This window comes from Nematolebias whitei, chromosome 5 (genome assembly GCF_014905685.2).
Source record: "Nematolebias whitei isolate Nwh7 chromosome 5, NemWhi1, whole genome shotgun sequence".
Lineage (NCBI taxonomy): Eukaryota > Metazoa > Chordata > Actinopteri > Cyprinodontiformes > Rivulidae > Nematolebias > Nematolebias whitei.
This window is the reverse complement of record NC_056502.1, coordinates 26281909-26296647: the sequence shown is the minus strand read 5'-3', so window position 1 is coordinate 26296647 and position 14739 is coordinate 26281909. Positions and strand designations below refer to the sequence as shown.

Here is a 14739-nt window from a genome sequence, read left to right as displayed (position 1 = left end):
ACTATGCTACGACCTTCCCTTAAAATTCAATGCCTTCACCGGCCTATATGTATCACGTCTATTTATGTGCTATGCTGTGGTAGGTTTTTTTATGCCTCAAATCGTGCCCTGTCTAGGACACGGTGTGAGAGATATTTTTTTATACTGTCTCTCATGTTTTCAACCCTTTTCTCATCTAAGTAAAAATATTATTCTGAATAAGAATAAGAGAGCTGCGCTAATTAGTAGCAGCTTTGCGCACTATGTCCATCTTTTGGACGACTGTACGTACATGTTTTCGTATCTTGGTGCAATGACAATAAAGCTTATTCTGATTCTGATTCTTAGTGTATATTTAGTTGATGGTTTTCTTAGTTTATATCTTAGATCTTATTACTGTTTTTCTTTAACATTTTATTGTTGGATGTAACTGGGACCCTGTGTACATAATTTCATGTACCACATGTGGTGTGAACGACAATAAAGAATATCTGAATCTGAAGATCTGTTACTGAACCTTGTCAGGAGAGGATGGAGAAGTTGAGGCAGCTACATGCAAACAGCAAGAAACTAGCAACTAACCCTCCTGGGACCACTCAGCTAACACAAATATACTTACAATGTGTGCTTGCATACAAAAGCATATATCCCTTTCCCTTGTGTTTGTTGATAGTGTTTGTGTGTGCTAATGTGTACTTCACTGCAGTGACTGTATAAACGAGGCATTTGGCAGGATAACGTATATGAAAACAGAGCCTCTAGCCTGTTAAAATCATTTATGAGCGTGGCTAACCAGACTCATGAAATAAGTAGAAAATGGCAAAGGAAAATACATCTATTGAGCTTGAATGAACATTCCAACTGTGAAAAACACAAGCACGGAGTCATGAAATATTCAGCGCGGCCTCACAGCCAGACTGAATTATTTTTGTTTAATGTTACACAGATAAATGTAACCACTGGAGTCAGAGGTGAGAGAAATGAAATGAGGTGAGCTGAATAAAAGGAGCCAAACAAAGAAGTGATGATAAAATGCTGTTTGGGCTGCGAGGTTATCCAATAATATCTTCAGATAAAGCCGTACCTCAAAGAAAAGACGTAGCTCTGCTCCTGTAATTAAAAAAAAGTCCAGTCCAGTTTGCTTCTATTCATCTGATTCATTTGTTAACACTTTATTAAACTTGAAACTGACACAAAATAAAGACAAATCACAGTCAAGGTAAGAAGTACAATCTCTTTCAGTTTGTAGATTTTATATATCAGAAGATGACAACTTATCCGGTTCTTACTGGGTCTCCAAGTTCTTTTAAAATGTCCTCGTACACAGTCAAGTTTTATTGTGTCATTAATTTAAAGGGAAACTAAGAACTCCCGTTGAATTGAAAGCTAATAAATCTCCTTGCAGCAACATTAAAGTGAAGTTAATGAAGTTTACCTGACTTTGTCAGTTTTATGCATCAGTGAGGATCCATGCTGGTCTAACTCTGTCGGAACACGGCATCTGCTCATTGAGGTTTGAACTCCTGAACGTTTCAGTAGTGTTTGGAGACCAACAACACCTCGATTCTTCTCTTCGTCCTGATCTTGGTGTAAAGTATTGGCTGGCATTAGGATTTTGTTGTAAAGTTCAATCTCCAGCTGTCCAACAGGTAATCTTGTGTTTGACTTCAGAATATAAAATAAGTTCATGGTTTACTCAAATCCACCTTCACTTATTCATTCGTACTCATCTGCTCACATAGACTCATGTTCGTGCTGCTGTTGTTCGGCGTATTGTTTTTGTATTGTTCTTAGTTTTGCGTATTTCTTACATCATATCTTAGAGCTTATTACTGTTTTTCTTTTACAATTTATACTTTTGTTGGATGTAACTGGGACCCTGTGTACATAATTTTGTTCCACCACATGTACCACATGAGATGCAAATGACAAAGAAACCTTGACCTCAAATCAAATCAACCTTGACCTTCTCTACTCTGGATACCTTCACTACCAGGGGCTTTTTTCTGCATTTTGTTGTATTTCCAAACAACAATTTTGCTTAAAAAAAAACAACCCTGAAACTAAAAATTAACAACATAAAAATGCATTGCCACAATTCAAAGTGCAAATTTCAAGAACAGTTTCTGGTGTTTCCCTGTTGACTCAAAAAACAAAACATTCAAGAAACAAACATGTAACAGTCTAATTTACACATGCCAATGCGACATTGTGCCCTAAAAATCAAAACAACAATGAAGCTGTTTTATTTTTTATCTTTCTTTTTGTCCATCTCCATCTTGCTTCATCCTGATGGTGTTGCTATTAAACCTAAATGATGTGCTAAAATGAGTATTACCTGGGACCTCAATGACTACAAAGTGTGACAGTCTTCTGTCTCCATAATTAGACCCAATCATCAAGCCTCCCCCACCGTGCTTTACAGCTGGTGCAGCTTGTTTGTGTTGATAAGATGCATTAGTTGCTCAGCAACTAGAGGGTTCTGCATTATGGCTGCACATCCCCTTCTATGTTTTGTCTGTCATAATTGTTTAGTATGTTCATGCTTTCATATTTAGCATGCTAACAGAGTTCTTTGGGGTCTGTGATTTATCACATTTATCACATTTATGACAGGGCCTTCTCTGTAGCAGGACCAAGACTTTGGAACGAGTTACCTCTGTTTGTCAGACAGGCCCCCTCCCTCTCGGTTTTCAAGTCCCGTTTAAAAACTCACTACTATTCAGTAGCTTTCAACACCAGATGATCTGTGTTTTGATCCTGTATGCTCCACACTGGTTTGTCATCATTATCTGCATCGTTTTCATGTCTATATTCTGATTTACCTCATTTTGTATTTTGCTTTGTGTGTTACCTGTTGTTTTGTCTGTACAGCACTTTGGTTGGCCTTGTTGCTGTTTTAAGTGCTTTATAAATAAAGTGGTATGGTATGGTATGGTATGGTATGGTATCTTTTTTTTCCACTCTCTTGGAGCATTACAATGTCTGACTTTAGAGTGAACGTACAGGGAAATAAAATCTGGGGAAGAATGCATGTTTTCTTGAATTAACTTTTTACCTATAAAGACTCTACATTGTCTGGAATTAACCTTTAGAACCCCTTCCTACAACATATCCAGATTGGCACTCAATAATCCAGGTAGAAAAATCCAACAAAGTTAAGTCAGGTCCTCCGGACGGTTTCTTTATGTTGAAACGTTTTGTCTTTCATCTAAAAAAACGTCCAGAGGACCTGACTTAACTTTGTTGGGCCCCTCCTATAACATTTGTGTTTCTAAAGCTCTTTTTACTAACTTTCAAACCAGGCCTGAGACGTTGTCCTCCCATCTCTGTGGATATTTGAAAGTACAGAGACCACCTGGATTAAAGTCAACCCACTGTCATTACACCTCTGAGCTGCTAAGAAAGCTAGTAACAGAGCCATAATGCATGACAGTTAGAAATTGAAGGTTTCATGTCGTGATGTCTGTGGAACCAGCCGACTACAAGATTAGCCCACAGTTATGTATATTGCTCTATGTGAACACAGCTGAGTTATGCACCTCCTCTGATTTCATAGAAGGGATTCAACAGCAGCACAGCCATCAACATTAATTCACCTTCAAACTGCTTTTAGCAAAGTATGAGCCGTCAGATCCTCACTGACAACCTGCTGGTCATTTCTCACATCTTGCGTTTGACAAATCTCAAACAAGCAGCAGCCTATTGTCACTGACTGTTCTTCTGTAACATCCGATCTTCCCATCTGCCAGGATGATGATAGCGCTGATGAAGATGGGTGCTGCCTTGGGCTGGGAGCAGAGGATCATTACCACCTGACTTCGTTACGAGTTGGATAATGGCTCACAAAAACGCAACTAAATAGAGAATGTGGAAGAGACAGCTAATGAAAGGTAATGACCTGGAACACATTTAGAAACTGAAGGAAAAAAGTGACTAAAAAGGGAAAAAATGGGGGAAAGCAGCAAAAAGAAACAATATGCTCGATTAGGTGATCGTTTTTGTTGTTTGTTTGTTTTTATTGGAGCAGATGGAAAGTCTTAATGCAACTCATTTCTGAAGCAGCAAACATGTTGCTTTGAACTGCTTCTGCTTTAAGAAAATAAAAAATAAATAAGTGAACTGCATGATTCTCATAAAACTAGTCAGTCCTCAGTCCTCCTCTGTCTGGGATTTCAGAGCACTCAGCTGACACAACCGATCTACTACTGTGGTCAAACAGCTCTGCATGTATCGCAGCAGGCCACTGGGACCTCAGGTTACAGCAAAAACTGATCAATACTTAACAGAACCAAACCCACAGAGGAAATTTACTTCAATTTCCTCTCATAGATCACCAACACTGTGTTTGACTCTGGTTGGAGACATCTGAACGGTTCCTGTAAGGAAAGACTTCACTATTTGTTGCAGTCATTTCAAATGTTCACCTACACCTGACGACTGCAACACATAACTGGACTTATTCATCGGTTTACTGAAGCAGATGGTGGAAAAGAGCCTAACACACACACTGCAAGTGTATAAAAAAACAAGCTTCAGGCTTTGGACCAGACATAGTCGTGTGTGAACAGATTTGTCTTCTGGACCAGTCTTAATGAGTTCTGTCCCACGAAGCAGACGCCTTCAGTCACCTTACCTTCATTTAGTTTGATTACAGGGTTATATTGTGAAACTGTGGGCTATTAGCAGTGTCAAACTAAATGTCAAAAGTTTTAATTAAAATATATTATACTGGTCAAAAATACTGGGTTTGCTAATTGAAGAAAAAAACTACTGTAAAATGTCCTGAAATGAAACAAAGATCGATCCAATTTCAGGATAAAACTTCACCCTCAAAATGTACTTAAAACTCTCCAAATGTCAAAAAATACTACAAACATTAAAATGTATCCGAGCTTAAAGTCAACAATTCTCAGCATCTTTGTAAAGGAACAAATTAATTCAAATTGAACTCCACAAAGACTACAGATCTATTTTAGGACTTTTTACCAGTTTAAAAATGTTATGCAGTTTGCTGCTTTTTGACTGAACGTTCAAAGCAAGATCGAAGCTTTCATACATTCATACATCTAAAAACCTTTTTTTTTTTTTTTTTTTAAAGAAGCCATGCTAATGGCCCAGGAGGAACTTGACAATGTTCTTTTAATACAAACCCGGGAGGCATTGAAGGCCTAAGTGGACTAAGTTAAATATTTTTTTCTGATAGGGATAAAATCACCTCGGTGGGGGGAAAAAAGCCAATCTAATTTGAATTTAATAGGCACAAATGAAATTAATATGCAACTTAATGAAACTAATATTGTGCATCAATTTAGAGAGCAAATTAAATTTTGGTGGGTAGTCCCAGGTGAGACGTTGTACGGGGGTGTTGTGAGGCTCGCATTAATAAAGTGAAGGGATAATAAGCCAGGTTCATCGGTCATCCTAAGACTGTCTGCACACTCCATTCAAAGGAGAAATGGCTTTTACTTTGGAAAATTAATCTTCACATGATCCCGGTCTTTTGTTAAAAAGTGTTCTGTAAAAATGGCTCTTTTGATATGAACCGATGAAATTTTCTCATTGCATCCCTTTCTGTGTGCTCGGCCTAACATGTTTTAACCAGTTAGTTTTCACCGTGATGGTGAAGTTCTGATTCTAACTTCTCTGAGTAAATCTGAATAAATTTCTAATTCAAACGATCAAATGAACTCTGGATAAACACTATGAACTATGCACCTCATCAAAAAACACAGACAAGAGATCCACATCAACCACAAATTAAAGACAAAACACATGACCGTGTCAGTTTATGTTGTTTTTTTGTTTGTTTGTTGTTGGATGTAACTGGGACCCTGTGTACACAATTTAATTCCACCACATGTACCACATGTGATGTGAATGACAAATAAAGAAACTTTGACTTATGTCAGAGTCAGAGAGTCAGAGTTTCTTTATTGTCATTCGCACCTCATGTGGTACATGTGCAAGCCATGTATGTGCATGTGAACATGCTGGCTTATGTACACGTGAATATGTTGGTTAGATGCATGTGACCATGTCAGTTAGGTGCAGGTGAACATATTGATCTAAGTGCATGTGATGTGACCATGTCGATTTGCACGCACGTGACCATGTCAGTTTGTGTGCATGTGACCATGATGGTTTGTGTGCATGTGACCGTGTTGATTTATGTACATGTGAAAATGTTGTTTAGGTGCACGTGACCATGTCAGTTTGTGCGCATATGTATATGTCAGTTAGGTGCACGTGACCATCTCAGTTTGTGTGCACGTGACCATGGTTGTTTGTGTGCACATGACCATATTGGTTTAAGTGCATGTGGACATGTTGTTTTGGGCACATGTGACTATGTCAGTTTATGTGCACGTGAATATGTTAGTTAATGTCTTTATTTTGGCCTTTTTTGTACTGAAAACTAACCGAACCGAGCCCTCCTTGAAACTGAACCGAACCGAAATGTGATTTTAGCGTACCGTTACACCCCTAATGACCATGTCGGTTTGTGTGCACATAGTAATAATGATAAAGTGCTATATGTTATCATCTTTGTATGTTCCCATGCAATGGCAAAATTGGTTCTCTGTATGTAAACCATCACACCTGGGATACACTCAGGTGGAGCAGTAGGCAGCTATGTAATTGCCCGGGGAGCAATTGGGGATAAGGCGTCCTGCTCAGAGACACCACGACATGTGCAACGACTGGGGATCGAACCTGGGACTTTCGGGTCCCGAGTCAGCTGCCCTGCCTCTACCCCATCTTGTGAATATGATGGTTAGGTGTGCATATGACAATGTTAGTTTAAGTGCATGTGAACATGTTGGTTTGGGGGCACATGACCATGTCAGTTTGTGTGCACATGACCATGTTTGTTAGGTCGTTTTCACACCAGATAGTCCGGTAGACTCGGTTCGGTTTGGGACCAATATTCATGACCTTTTGTTTACATTTGAGCTGGTGCGTTTGCATTCACACTGCACTGTGCAGTCAAGTCAACCTGTTGAACCAACCTATTCCCCCGCTCGTCTGTGGGGGCGCTGCACCAAGAACTACTGAAAGAAACGACACAAAAACCTCTGAAGACATGTCTTCTTCTTCTGTAAATAAAAATAAAAACAAAGTGGCATCAAGTTTTAGCAGTTTTAGGAGTTATATTTTGTCATTTTTCAAAAATGGACTCAGCATGAGCAGAAGATGAGACAGAAGACCCTGGAGAATATTGTTTTTCTAAACAAGTCTGCTGACGGCTCCATATAAGGTAAGAGAAATGCGTGTTTGTTTACCCTGTGGAGTGGGTCCCAGTCTGTTTACATTCACACTGTACTCGAACCGCGCTGGAGTTTGCTTCTACCAGACCGAGACCTAGGTTTTAGCCCGGGCCAGAGTTCGCCTTTTTGTTCCGTGACAGAGTTCGATGGCGCGTTCACACCTCCCTAAACGAACCAGACTTTCTAGGAAAACGAGCTAGAGTTTGATTAAAGCGAACTAAACAGGGCTGGTGTGAATGCACCCTTAGTGTGCACGTGAAAAAAGTTTTACATGTTAAAATCATAGACAACAGCTTTATAAAGTGCACAATGACTAACTACTTGGCTAAGCCAAGTCAGAAATGAGTCTTTTCCCAATAACTCTGGTAAATCTGGTAATGCTCAAATGTCCCAGCTTTTCACCAGCCTTGAATGCAGCATAACCTATGTAAATCTGGAGCAGCAAGAAAGTCTCAAAATTCACATTCACAGGAAGCTGATCCAGCGCTTGTGTTCACTGATTCATCCACAGCAGGTGATTTGTGCAAGTTTATTTGACAATTTTATGCAAAGAATATTCCTAATTGTGCAATTTGAAATGTGTATATTTGAAAAACTGTTCATGCATTTGTGAATCTTCTGGTACGCTTGTGTGACTACCGGTACTTTTGAGACTGATTTATCTTCATAGTTGACAAGCAAGAGACAGTAACATTGGTGATAGATGTAGCAATCACAAAAGACTAACATCAGGAAGAAGAAGCAGCTGGAGAAATACCAAGACATGAGTTCTGGTAAACAGGAGCCTCTTATAGTGAACATCAGGAATGTTAGGGAACTCCCTTAATTCGGGTTTTTGTTTCTGTCAGAGGACAACTCAGTTAAGAGCTCAAGACCAGAACAGCTAAAGCTGGAGCCCAAGATAGAGTCAAACTTGTTTGGAAGGACAGATCGGTGTCGATGGATACCAAAGTTAGACTCATACATGCACTTGTTTTATCAGTTCTTCTCTATGTTGCAGAAACCTGGACTCTGAACACTAAAAAAGAGAAAATAATATGTGCATTTGAATTAACCTGCTACTCTCACCTGCTTCAGGTCTACTGAGCCTCCCACATTTTCCCCAAATTTCACTAAAACATAATACAAATAAACCTGATGTTTGTCATTACTTTGTGTGGACAGCAAAATCATTTTGTTCTTTAAAAGGTGAGGCTTCCTGTAAAAGTCAAAACACCATTTAAAAAACAATCACGGTCCGTTATCACTCAACTTTACGATCAGCCACACTTCTCACTCACAATGCTGGAGTTTCATTTTTGACTGGGAATATATGTCTAAGCAGGCAACGTCCCAAGTAACAAGATAACAATGGAAACTGGTGAGATTTACTGCTGCAACTTGAAGAACGGTGATGGTGTCACCACACTATAATATAACACATCTATTGCATTATGATAACGGTCTAGGTAATCGTTAACCAACTCTGCTGTTATGGCTGTAATAAATAAGTTGTCATGGCTAAAACAAAAGGCCTCAGGTCTCAGGTCGGGTGATTTTTATGGTATCTTTGTCAGAATGTTGCTGGACTTAGTTGGGAAGGTTTAAAGACACATGCTTATAATTCCCTTCTATAAAGATGAATGAATGTGTGTTCAAACCTGCAGAGATTTGTCTGTAGGTCTTAGCTGTGCGTGGAGACATTAATGTGTAGACCAGAGGCATCTAACAGAAAGATTGATGGAATATCATCAGTTCAGTCCAGACCACTGGAATTAGCCCATCGTAACCATTTTAACTAGTCCTCTGAGTGTACACCACATGGGTCAGACAGACTCTTTTTTCTATAAAACAGCAGGAAACAAACCCATAAAAATCAGTGTGTGCGTGTGTGTCTGAACATGTGAAAGGAGTGTCTGCCATCATATCCTTCTATACACTGACAAACTGTGCGTCCTCTTGTGTATCTACGTTATAAAATTATTTTTTAATGCAAAATGTTTATCATGTAAACCAAACACATTTAGGTGCCTGTGACAAACTAGGCAACAAAACAAGTCAACAGACAACACACAACATTGTCCTCTGCAGAAACAAAACATCTGAGTGTGTAGTATATTATCCGGCAAAATCATTTGACTCCCTACTAAAGTACATTTATAGTACCAAAATACATGAAATGTAACCACGTACAGTAGGATATGGACCACACAAAAGCAAACCATGTTAAACAGAAGCACAGAGGAGCTCTGTTAAATTAACTGACAGATACCTACACGTGCACAGACAACTGTAACTGGAAGGAAGTGACGGACGTGATTTTTGTTAGAAGTGGAGATTTTATTTAGGAGCTGTGTTGTGTCGTACCCAGTGTTAACGGAGATGATTTCAATAAGAGGGTTCTTCCTGATCTTGGGAAGGTCCAGTCTAGCCCCTCCAAGTCTCCTGCCTCCATCTTTCTTCTGTCCAAGGAGACGAACTGAGTGACCTGGAAACAACAATGAAACCCACTTAACACACATTCTTAAAGGCAGCATCTCACTGGGCTGTAAATGGTGGCGACAAACTCATCATCCAGAGAGAATGTGAAGTCTCAGCTGCCATCTCAGAACTTTGAGTATCTGAACCAAGAGACCATGTTTCAAAATCTTTGCTTATTCTTGTGGCACAGCATGAACAATTGGATTTTTGATTCACTACTAGTCATATTTTAACCTGTTGTTTAAACAGAGGAAGGATTGTACAAAGAAAAGTGATCAGATCACAAAACAAGTTCAGCGTTTAGAACGTAGGACCATTTCATCTCTCAGATGTCATGAAACTCAGTACAAACATTTATTATTCTAATATAAGGTAAAACGTTTCATCCTCTGACACAATGTAAAACAGAAACCCTACTTTCCTAAATGCAGTAATAATAACAATGATCTTTTTGGAGTTCAATAAATCTATCTTAGTTTGTTTGAGCATCCAGTCTGTGTGCTAACGACCCAGGTTATGATGGAACATCTCATCAGACAGAACTAGACGTTCACCTCCATGCTGGCAGCTCTGAGATGAGAAATGTCCACTTTCCACACCACCAATGTTGTGGCTAAATATCATCATTAATCAACATTGTCATTAAGTAAAAAAAGATGACACAGAGTCTCTAAATGACAGCAAAAATGGGTGTCTATTAAAGAGCTTCAAAATGTTGATCAGTCAGAACAGCAACATAATTTAAAAAAAGACTCCTATAGAATTACACAGACCATTTACACCTTCCTTGTGCATCATTACAGATAGTGTATCTCTCAGTTGATCACTTGTCACTCAAAAGGGAGAACACTCTGGGTCAACCCAACAGAAACCCAAGGATCCATGGAGTCTGTAACTCTTGTCCATACAGGCTCATGATGACGTCTTATTTCTAGAAACTTTCCTTCCATATTTGGTGGTGATAAGACCTTACATGCATATCATATCCTTACAACATCCTAAGACCATGCTATCGGTTGGTTTTCCAATTTCCTCTTAGATTGAAGGCATGTGTTCAACATAATAATTCTTCCAGCTAACTGTCAACAATGGTGTACCACAAGACTCAGTCTTAGGACCCACCCTCTTCACAATCTACATAAGTAATGTAGGTCCGATCATTCCTGGTGTATCCTTACATTTCTATGTCAACAACACAGTTGTTTCATTCAGTCATTCCATTGCTATGCTGATGACTGCCAGGTCTACCTGCCTGTGAAACCAGCAAGTGTTTGCTCCATTCACCCTCTGTTAAAATGTCTGGATGACATTAAGGCCTGGATGGCTTCAAATTTCTTAAGTTTTAACAATGACAAGACTGAAGTCATGGTTTTTAGCCCTAGCTCAACTGCCACCACTGATCCTGTCAACCTGGACTCTCTTCAGCCATATCTGAAGCAGTCTGGTAAAAATCTAGGGATGGTTTTAGACTCTGATTTCAAGTTTGACAAACAAATCAACTCTGTTCTGCAAAAAAGCTTCTTCCAACTCAGACAGGTAGCTAAGCTCAAGCCAGTGTTGTCCAGACCCGACCTTGAGAAACTAGTCCACGCCGTTGTCACGACCCGATTGGACTATTGCAACGCACTGTATGCTGGGATCAGCCAGGCCTCCATCTCACGTCTTAAGCTCGTCCAGAATGCTGCTGCTCAGCTTTTAACCGGAACTCGTAGGTCTGAACATATTACACCAGTTCTGTCCTCCCTTCACTGGCTCCCTGTTTGTACGAGGATAGTTTTTAAAATTCTTCTGTTGACCTTCAAATGCCTAAATGGCCTCGCACCCCTTTACCTCTCTGAGCTTCTGGAACCTTACGTTCCCTCTCGGGCCCTGAGATCATCCGATCAGCTGCTTTTGGCTGTTCCAAAAACAAGACTGAAGCTCAGAGGAGATGGGGCTTTTTCAGTCATGGGCCTCTCTGGAACAACCTGCCCCCCAACATCAGGCAGGCCACCTCCATTCCTCACTTCAAATCCCTGCTTAAAACACATTTGTTCTCTCAGGCATTTCATACAGTGTAAATTGATTAGTGTTTTTTAATCTGTGACCCTATGTTTTAAATGCTTTTTTAAATTCTTCAGTTATTAATATTAGTGTATTGTATAAATATGTTTATATATTTTTCTCTTTAATTTACTCATCAATTGTTGTGTTGTTAAGCACTTTGATAACAGGTTCTGTTTTAAATGTGCTCTATAAACAAAGTTGACTCGACTTGTTTATTGTTGAGCTAAAACAGTTGCTAAGATTTTCCAGCTTTTACAGTCTGCTTTCACTATCATCCAGTCAGATTTGTTCCATCTCAAACACGTGCAAAATGCTGATAAAACACAAGGGATGTTGTTGTCAAATAGAAAGTCGGAACCAGCAGTCCTTCCTTCTATCTCATCTATGGATGGTGTTCCTATTGAGTTTGTCGATACTTACAAATACTTGGGTATCTTGGTCGATTTGCATCTCTCGTTTAAGCCTCAAGTTTAAAACTTGGTAAAGAAATTGAAAGTAAAACTGGGTTTCTTTTTCAGAAATAGATCCTGTCTAATTCTGAATGCTAAGAAACGCATTGTAACTGCTACTTTCCAACCCTCCACTGACTATGGTGACATTATTTACATGAATGTTCCTGCAAACACCTTGCAGATGTTGGTCGCCGTTTATTATGGTGCACTAAGATTCATAACTGGTTGTAACTACCGTACCCATCACTGCACCCTGTATTCCTTGGCTAATTGGTCATCATTAACTTCATGCAGACTCTTATACTGGTACATTTTCATCTTTAAATCACGTCTTGGTCTGTTGCCTTCATACATTTCCTCCTACATGTCACTTCGTCAATGCAGCTACAGCGTGCGCTCTCAGGACATTATTACCTGCAGTGTCCCAACAGTGTGAACCGAATTTGGCAAAAGGGCCTTCTCTTCCTCTGCTCCTGTAACCTGGAACACCTTACCAAAAAAAAAAACCCCTGAAGCTCTCAACTTTGACCTCCCTAAGGGATTTTAAAGAACTGTTAAGTTCAATGCAAAAATCATTGCAGACATGTTCCTGTGTTTAGTATTTTACATCCTTTTATAATGCAGCTTGATTTTGATTTTGTTCTGTACCACTTTTTTTTTACTTAATTTTCATTTTTATATACATATATATATGTACGTATATACCATACCATACCATTTTATTTATAGAGCACTTAAAACAGCTACATGGCCAACTAAAGTGCTGTACAGACAGAACAACAGACAACACAAGAAGCATATATATGTATGTATGTATGCATGTATATATAAGTATATAGGTCCTTCTCAAAAAATTAGCATATTGTGATAAAGGCCATTATTTTCCATAATGTAATGATAAAAATGAAACTTTCATATATTTCAGATTCATTGCACACCAACTGAAATATTTCAGGTCTTTAATTGTTTTAATACTGATGATTATGGCATACAGCTCATGAAAACCCAAAATGCCTGTCCCAAAAAAGTAGCATATTTCATCCCACCAATGAAAGACAAGTGTTTTTAATACAAAAAACGCCACCCGTCAAATAATCATGTTCAGTTATGCACTCAATACTTGGTCGGGAATCCTTTTGCATGAATGACTGCTTCAATGCTGCGTGGCATGGAGGCAATCAGCCTGTGGCACTGCTGAGGTGTTATGGAGGCCCAGGATGCTTCGATAGCGGCCTTCAGCTCATCCAGAGTGTTGGGTCTTGCGTCTCTCAACTTTCTCTTCACAATATCCCACAGGTTCTCTATGGGGTTCAGGTCAGGAGAGTTGGCAGGCCAATTGAGCACAGTAATACCATGGTCAGTAAACCATTTACCAGTGGTTTTGGCACTGTGAGCAGGTGCCAGGTCGTGCTGAAAAATGAAATCTTCATCTCCATAAAGCTTTTCAGCAGATGGAAGCATGAAGTGCTCCAAAATCTCCTGATAGCTAGCTGCATTGACCATGCCCTTAATAAAACACAGTGGACCAACACCAGCAGCTGACATGGCACCCCAGGCCATCACTGACTGTGGGTGCTTCACATTGGACTTCTGGCATTTTGGCATTTCCTTCTCCCCAGTCTTCCTCCAGACTCTGGCACCTTGATTTCTGAATGACATGCAAAATTTGCTTTCATCTGAAAAAAAGTCCTTTGGACCACTGAGCAACAGTCCAGTGCTGCTTCTCTGTAGCCCAGGTCAGGCGCTTCTGCCGCTGTTTCTGGTTCAAAAGTGGCTTGACCTGGGGAATTCGGCACCTGTAGCCCATTTCCTGCACACGCCTGTGCACGGTGGCTCTGGATGTTTCTACTCCAGACTCAGTCCACTGCTTCCGCAGGTCCCCCAAGGTCTGGAATCGGCCCTTCTCCACAATCCTCCTCAGGATCCGGTCACCTCTTCTCGTTGTGCAGCGTTTTCTGCCACACTTTTCACTTCCCACAGACTTCCCACTGAGGTGCCTTGATACAGCACTCTGGGAACAGCCTATTCGTTCAGCAATTTCTTTCTGTGTCTTACCCTCTTGCTTGAGGGTGTCAATGATGGCCTTCTGGACAGCAGTCAGGTCGGCAGTCTTACCCATGATTGCGGTTTTGAGTAATGAACAAGGCTGGGAGTTTTTAAAAGCCTCAAGAATCTTTTGCAGGTGTTTAGAGTTACGTTGTTGATTCAGATGGTTAGGTTAATAGCGTGTTTAGACAACCTTTTCATGATATGCTAATTTTTTGGGACAGGCATTTTGGGTTTTCATGAGCTGTATGCCATAATCATCAGTATTAAAACAATTAAAGACCTGAGATATTTCAGTTGGTGTGCAATGAATCTGAAATATATGAAAGTTTCATTTTTATCATTACATTATGGAAAATAATGACCTTTATCACAATATGCTAATTTTTTGAGAAGGACCTGTATATGTATACATGTATATATGTATACATGTATATATGTATATATATATATATATATATGTATACATGTGTATATATATATAT

At 39.6% G+C, this 14739-nt stretch overlaps 1 protein-coding gene across 1 annotated transcript in view; it reads right to left on the bottom strand.

The window, feature by feature from the left end:
* Nucleotides 1-14739, bottom strand: part of cdkal1 (CDK5 regulatory subunit associated protein 1-like 1) — a 295222-nt gene that overhangs the window by 178732 nt on the left and 101751 nt on the right. Inside the window, exon 7 of the mRNA XM_037676399.1 lies at nt 9597-9717. Within this exon, the coding sequence (XP_037532327.1) occupies nt 9597-9717 (121 nt within the window). The remainder of the gene's footprint in view (nt 1-9596; nt 9718-14739) is intronic.